General features: G+C 39.1%; 1 protein-coding gene across 1 annotated transcript in view; it reads right to left on the bottom strand.

Moving 5' to 3' along the window:
* Positions 1 to 7789: 7789 nt before the first annotated feature.
* The window catches only part of DSPP (dentin sialophosphoprotein), a 6445-nt gene continuing 5851 nt past the window's right edge, over positions 7790 to 8383 (bottom strand). Inside the window, exon 4 of the mRNA XM_023513339.1 lies at positions 7790 to 8383. This exon is cut by the window's right edge and continues 1353 nt beyond it. Coding sequence (XP_023369107.1) covers positions 7790 to 8383 — 594 coding nt within the window.

Genomic DNA, 8383 nt, shown 5'->3' on the forward strand with positions numbered 1-8383 from the left:
TTCTGCCAGCACTCTTTCCTCACATTTATTGATCAAATTAATGACCAGCCACTGGGGATACAAAGAAGAATAAGCCACACTGCTCTTGAAGAATTTAAAATCTAATTAGAGACACAGACACACGTACCGATCATCTTGGTGTAATGCAATGATAACAATACACAAATGCACGATGTATTTTGGGTGTTGATGAAGGACAGCTTATCTAACTGCTCTATGTATTCATTGATATTTGGAAAAACCATCTGTCTTAGCTCAAGCTGCAATAGCAAAGTGCCATAGACTGGGTGGCTTATATACAACAGAAACTGATTTCTTACAACTCTAGAGGCTGAAAGTAGAGATCAGCATGCGAGAATGGTTGATTTCTGGTGAGGGCACTCTTCCGGGTTGTAGATTGCCAACTTCTTGTGGAATCCTCAGTGGTGGAAAGAGAGAAAGTGAGCTCCCTGGACTTTTTGTAAAGGCCACTGATCCTATTCATGAGGCGTCCACTCTCATGACCTACTTAACTCCCACAAGGCCCCACCTCCTTACACCATCACATTGGTGGTTAGGTTCAGTATATGAGTTTAGGTCAATGCAAACATTCAGCCTTTAACGTCATTCCAAAGGCTAAAAAGTGGCTAAAAAACATTAATTTATGATTGTAAATATTGTGGGTTGACTATAGACTCAGCTGGATGTTCTCAACTGGGGTCTCTCATGGGCTTGCTCTTAGATGTTGGCTAGAACTAAGATCATCTAAAGCCCTGTTCAGTCCCATTTCTGGTGCCTGTAGAGATGGCAAGAAAAGCTGGAGGCTGGATGTCCAAAGTGTCTCACTAACAGCATGGCATCTACAAGTTAGTTGGACTTCTTACCTAACTTGTGAGAACTCCAAGAGTGGGTGCTTCCAAGAGATGCATATGGAGACCATGCCATTGCCATGGACAGTGGCAGAACCCATCTGCCCGTTAGAAAGATAAAAGAACAGGAAAAATGGAGGTAAGCTTTAGGGTAAGGGAGAGAGAAATTACTTAAAATATTGATTTCCAAATTTGTTCTGTGTAACATAGATTCACTTGGCAGCTAATAGGCAATGCATGGCAAGAAGATTCGTGATCAAATTTATTTGGAAAATTCTCAGTCAATAAAATTCAATGAGTGTTTTTTTACTACAAGAATTTTCAAAGTCTTTTATTTGCTAATACTTACTGGTGATCTCTGGAGCACCCCCTACTTTTTACTGGACATCTTCCAGGTTGGGGTTATGAATTATACTCTAGGAGATGCTATATGTGGTACAAATACATTTTTTCATCCAGTAGCAAAAAGTTAATCAGAGTTGCCATTATCTCTGAGTCAGGATTTTTCAGAGAAATTGAACCAATAAGATGTATATATAGAGAGAGAAGGAGAAAGAAGGGATTTTAAGGAATTGGTTCACTCAATTGTAGATTAGCAAGTCCAAAATTCACAAAGAAGGATGGCAGGTTGGCGACCCAAGGAAGAGTTGCAGTTCTAAAGAGTCTGAAGGCAATCTTCTGGCAGATTCCCTCTTCCCCCAGGGAGGTTAATCTTGCATTTCTAACAAATTCTCTGGTGACAGATGAGACTGATACTGGAGAATCACACTTTGAAAACCCTTGAACTAAAATGACGTCAAGTGGATTGAGTGTGTATATTAACAGCTGCACTGAAGTGGGCCTTTTGGAAAGGAGGCTAGCTTTAATTATTTTAAATTATTTCAGGAAAATCAATGTTAAGATTAGAGTTCTGAATATTGATAAAGGGGCCTACCTGGGACACAGACTCATCTGTAATGACATCTTTTTCCTTCTGAAACATACAGTCAACAGACAATGGGTGCTCAGGGTACAGACAGTAACCAGTGAAAGAGAAACAGAGGTGATAGGAGTGATGTGAAGTCCAACAAGTGATGATCTGGAATGGGCGATATTTGAAGAACAAACAGGCATCTGTGAGTTCTACATCTATGATAAATGTTAACAGAGTCTTGGTTTTTAGCAGAAACATACCTCTTAAAAAAGTAAAAATCGATTCAGACCAAAAGAGTTAAAAACCTGCCCACCATTTATCAAACTAGATAATAGACACAGTTAAAGCCCCTGAAAACTTAATAAGAGACTCAAGAACACTGTAGAGTTTCAGGACAACTCCTTTCTTTCAATGACTCCTGCTTTATTAATCATTGAGAGACGTTGATCCCTAAAACCAAAGATCACTAGAGACTTTGCTGCTGGAGATTATGCCAGTGAGAATGAAACATTCCATTCCTGCCTGGAGTATCTAAGTCGTTTTGCCATGGAGAAGCAATCTCAGGTGCAGAGATTTGGATAGTGGGCTTCTGGACACAAAGACTGTGTTCATCTAAACTATGCCCTTTCCAAAGAAACAGAAATCTGGGTCGGCCTCACTATCCAAATCCTAAACCACAGCCCTGCTTTGCTTTGAACCTTTCAAACATTGCTTCATTTAGACAGCATCCTATTTTCACTCTTTCCCCCAATCCTATAATAATTTTATCTTTTCCTTTATTGAGACATCCCTGCTCTGGTGTACAGTTGCCGTAACTGCCTTGAGTCAATAAACTCAACTGTGTCAGACCACAGGTTTGCTCCTGGTATTCTCAGACTGGGCCGGGAAAATTTGCATCAGTTTAATAGAACATGAGGAGGAAGCTGGGCAGGAGCCAGGTCAAAAGATCAGGTCACTTAAAGGGGATTGTCACTTTGATACAGTGTTCCCCCATTCAGAGCTGGACAGGGACCCCAGTTTCCTAGGCCTGGGCAATTTCATGTAAGTTTCTTAGGCCTCTTCTGAAGTGAATGCCCTGCGATTTTTCCCAGAGCTGGAGGGACTGCATTCATTTTTCAGTACAGTCATCAATACTGAAGTCTGCCAAGCTCTGGCTAATTCTCAAGACCTCCCTTTTTTACAGAACAGTATATAACACCTAGAAAAAAGACTTGTGCGAGACTTCCCACTTGGGTCTTTCCCTCTGCCAGAAGCTCTAGGGCTTTTGATTCCTTCTGTATTCCTTTCTACCTAATAAATCCTATCTTACCACTGATCTGGGGTCCAAGGGTTCATTCTTCAAATCTCTGAGACCAAGGACCTACTGCAGGAAGAAGTCCTGTCAACAACCTGGGGACAAGGTAAGAGTCCATTTATTGGCGTCAGGATACTAGGACAAGACCACAGGTGCTACCTGTCAGTGTTGGTCTGTTACTGGATCTCTCACCTTCAGTTCAGGTCTCTCCTGAAGATATGGAGAGAGAGTTAAGGTAGCTAAGAAAGATTCAGTGGTGTCACCTGAGGAAAGTACCACTGTGGGAGGAGGTGGAAGCCAGCTGGTTGCAAATGAAACCCAGGAACACACAGAGAGCCAGCAACACCAGGCTGAGCACTGTGTTTGCCCAGGTTCTTACACTGGAAGACATCCAGGAATTAAGTTCCTCTGCAAAGGCAAAGAGTGCCTTCCCCACAGAGACTTCTTCATCTCTTTCAAGAGAAAAAAATAAGAGATGAAAAGAAGGAAAGAGAATAAAGAATGGAGGGTTAGCGGCTCAGTGCCTGTAGCTCAGCGGTGAGGGCGTCAGCCACATACATCGGAGCTAGCTGGTTTGAATCTAGCCTGGGCCTGCCAAATGACAATGACAACTACAACCAAAAAAAAAAAAAAATAGCCAGGCATTGTGGTGGGTGCCTGTAGTCCCAGCTACTCGGGTGGCTGAGGCAAGAGAATCGCCTAAGCCCAAGAGCTGGAGGTTGTTGTGAGCTGTGACACTACAGCACTCTATGGAGGGCAACAAAGTGAGACTCTGTCTCAATAAAAAAAAAAAAAGAACAGAGGGTTAGGGCCAGTAGCAAAGCTCAAAATAATGGAGCACTATAAATTCAGTGTTTCATTGTTGAGTTGAGACTGTGAAAACTAATGGGAAACAGATTGACTCTAATGCCTTGGTGATTTATAGTCTTTATATCATTTTTCTGAACTACAAGAGTGTCCCGTAGGAATTGACTCTTTTTTTTTTTTTTTAGCATCTGAACCCAAGCTCCCTGTTCAGAGGCTGGAGGTTGGGAACACTGTGTTGACTTATCTCATTCTCTGGAGGATTTGCTTCCAAGCGGCAGTGAATGGACCACTGTGAGAACACAATGATCACAATGATATTTTCATCTATGACTCCACTATTCTAGTCCGTTCCTGCTCCTTTTAGGGAGATGAAAGTTGTTCCTGGTTATTTTGGTCTGAAGTTTTTCAAAACTTCCATTACAAACTGTAAAGCAAGTCTGACTTCTGGAAAATTCCACTCCACTTAATAATTTAAAATGTATTTATATGATGAGGCATACCATTATAAAGGTTACCTTTTTATGTGAGAAACAGATTGTATAAGAACAATCATAAAACATCCCACTACATTTCTCGGTTTATGGTATGAGCAGGTGTGGAAGGGATTCCCTGGCAACCTCTGAGAGTGAGTTTCAAGATCTTGCATCGTCGGTCACCTGTGGAGTCATCCGTGCAACCATCAAGAAATCCTGAATTTCTAACAATTTTACTAACCCCATCAGAAGAGACTCTTTTTAAAAGTAACAGTGTTTCTCTGGCTTATTTACTGTGGTGCGGATAAATCCAGAAAACTTCCCACCACTGTTCTTCCCTGCCCCCTCCACACATACTCCTTTCTTTCCTTCCTTTTTATTTTTAAATCTCTGCTTCAGGGGTGAGTAGAGGTTTATAAGGAAAAAAAGTGAATGTGAAAAGTAAATATAAGATGATTACTAGCATTTCTAAACCAATGGCTTTCAAACATTTTAAATAGTGACCAACAGTAAGAAAGACATTTTACATCATGTCCTGGTACATGTCTACTAAGATATATATGTGTCTGTACAGATATAGATAGACGTTACCAAGTTTCACCAAACACTACATATTATGCACTACATATGATTTTTTTCTTTTTTATTCTTTCATTTTACAAAATACTTGTCACAACTGTAATATCAATAAACTGATATTATAATCTACCAAATGAGTGGCAATCTGCAGGTTAAAAAAATACTGCCCTTAAATGCAGGATATTCCAGAATATAACTCAAGATAAATTTTATTTCCTAATACCAGAGTTCTTTTGTTTGAAGGACCTATGTTCTTTTGGAGTGTGTCTGCTCCATTCTTGCCTCAAAGGTCCAAAATTCACAGCAGATGTGATTCTTAAAGAAAACCAGAAGTAGTCTTTCTTCATTATTTCTGAGATCAGCCCTGGATTCTGAACACCCTCCACCCCTGAAATACTTCTTAGGTAAAATCATTGTAAGAACCGGCTAAAATGTCTCCAGCGTTGGTTATTATCTCAGGTAGTATCTGCAGAGACTCTTATTGGACTTAGAATAGTGATGGAAAACTAGAGACAGATTAAATACTTTATGGCACTTCATAAAATGAAGTAAAAATAACTATTGGAAAAAAGGACGGGCTTGATCTGTGTGCCATAAACCAATAGCTAAGGTATATTGTTAAGGTGACAAGAGTAAGATGAGCCCCCTGTATAGAGTAGACTTCCACCTATCTTTACAGGGGGGCGTATGTGCATATAATATTTCTGAAATGCTTTATAAGACATTAGCGATAGGAATTGCTTCTAGCTATGAGAAAGGCCTGGGAGTCTAAAATGGTCATGATTTACTACTTTTGCACACCTTTTTATAGTGCTTAAAATTTTTATTTTATGTATATATGTTGCTTATTCAATTGAAAATAGGTAAGTTTTAAAAGAAATACCACGTTACGTATCAGATTTTGTGATGGAGGGGGTAAATATTTGCAAACTCATCAGAATGAAGGGATTTTTCCTTGTAAGCAATTGTATAAATATATGTTTATTATGACACTGAAATTTATCTATTTCATTCACATATCTTGTGCAGCTTACAGAGTTCCGCATCCATTGCCTAACTTAGTGCTCATAATAATCTTTTAAAATAAGTACAACAGATTCTAAAGGCAGCACTTTGTTTACAGACTAAAACAAAATGAAACAAACAAAAAATCCTGAAGTCTAAAGAAATTAAAAATCTAGAGCCTGTTTTAAGGAAAGAAGTTTGAAGTCATTACCTGGCCTTGATTTAGAAGACACCTGACATTTTGCATGATTAAGAGTTACCAAAAAGTTTACTAATAGTATCTCTAAAGCTTTCCTGGCAATGTTGATCTCCTAACTAAGAAATTCTTACATAAAGGAAGAAGGGAAAAAGAAACCTCCTGAAACTCTTTTTGTGTGAAATATCCCTAATATGAGACCATAAATTTTCAACTAACGACTGATTGAAAAATTAACGCTAAAGTCGAATTTATAAATTCACTATAGATTTTCAACTTTGAATTTGGGCAGATCTAAGATAATTGCCTAAATGGGAAAAGTGGGAGATCAGAGAGCATCACCACTAAGTCTTAAAAAATACCCTGCAGGTTTTATGAGTTAGGGTCACAGTGTCTTCAGTTAACCCTACTCAAAATTTATACCTACTGTCCCCACGTAATCACTCACATCCCCACTTTCACTCTCAGAATGCCCTAGTTTAGATGATAAATTATATCTTCACCCTATTAAATATCCCTCTCTATTATCATACACCACTAAGATCCTCATTTTTTAGGATCTGGGTTTCACCCCAAGCCTAAGAATCACCCTCATTTATGCAAAAGCTGAATGATCTATGCTCACATTGTAACTGCAGGTATGACTCCCAAATAAGAAACAGAAGTTTTTCCAAAGCGTTACCCACTGGCCATTTTGGCTTTATGAAGGAGATTAGAAGTTTTGGCATGTTGAAGGAAAATATGAACTAAGTTTGACGTGTTGACACTGATGTGAAGATAAATAATTGATAGCACTTAGCAGAGTTGTAAACCTAGAGCTCAAAAAGTGGCCACTCCCCCAAAGTTATTCTTTCATCTATTCATTTACTAATTAAATTTGGAAAGTGGCTGCTGGAAGCTAGACACTTCTAAACATTGCATTGGGTTTGTCAATAGTTTTAGAAACTTTGTTTTAAGTTTCCAGTGCCAAAATGTAATATTATACATCAGATTTATACATAAGATTTTATATATCAATAAGCCTCTGAATTCTTTCCACCTAGCCCTCTTTAGAATTTCTGTAATTTATAACTACTCTGTTTGATCATTAGGAAAACTATTCTCATGACCCAGATAGGTTATATAGTTGCTGTGGGTTGTTTTTTTTTTTTCACGTTACAAATATATTTCTTCCATAGAACAAGGAAATAAATCAGCAGCTGAGCTGGATATCACAGAACAGGGCCTTTTATTCAGCCGTAAGCAAACTGTCTCTCCAGAATATGTAACTACTGGAGGCTGATGGCAATGCCACGGTTGTTTATAAGATGTGTTTTCTTGATACATTCTCTAAAGCATATATGACATTTTACTTTAAATTATCATTTAGCAATTACTTGAGGTTTCTGTGTATTGTTCTTTTATGTTTAGATTTACACTTTTAATACAGTATTTTCAGAGCAATATCTTTTAACATGCTTGTTTCAAAGGTCATGTATTCAGATTCTCTCTCTGCAGGCACTGGGACCTGGTTCCAAATCTGGCAATTTGACTTCATTCCCCTAACTGCTTTTGTGGATGTTACATATGTCTTCTGTTTCTCTATCCCCTTGTTACTTTCTTGGAAATATTTATTTCCTACAAACTACTCACCAAATATTTCACAAAAGGAAACTTGTGATTTTTTCTTTTGTTCTAATCATCACTGGTTGAGTGGTTACTATCACTGCCTTCACTGTCACTGTCACTGTCACTTCCATTATTGTTTCCATTACCAGACTTGCTCTGGCTATCACTACTGTCACTGCTGTCACTATCGCTGCTGTCACTACTGTCACTGCTGTCACTACTATCGCTGCTGTCACTGCTGTCACTATCACTGCTGTCACTACTATTGCTGCTGTCACTGCTGTCACTGTCACTGCTGTCACTACTATCGCTGCTGTCACTACTATTACTGCTGTCACTACTGTCACTGCTATCACTATCGCTGCTGTCACTACTATCACTGCTGTCACTACTATCACTACTGTCACTGCTCTCACTACTATCACTGCTATCACTGCTATTACTACTGTCACTACTATCACTGCTGTCACTGCTGTCACTACTATCGCTGCTATCACTGCTGTCACTGCTATCACTGCTATTACTACTGTCACTACTATCACTGCTGTCACTACTATCGCTGCTATCACTGCTGTCACTGCTATCACTGCTATTACTGCTGTCACTACTATCACTGCTGTCACTGCTATCACTGCTGTCACTGTCACTGCTGTCACTGCT

The sequence above is a fragment of the Otolemur garnettii genome, unplaced genomic scaffold (genome assembly GCF_000181295.1).
Source record: "Otolemur garnettii isolate 467f Iridium unplaced genomic scaffold, OtoGar3 scaffold00039, whole genome shotgun sequence".
Classification (NCBI taxonomy): Eukaryota; Metazoa; Chordata; class Mammalia; order Primates; family Galagidae; genus Otolemur; species Otolemur garnettii.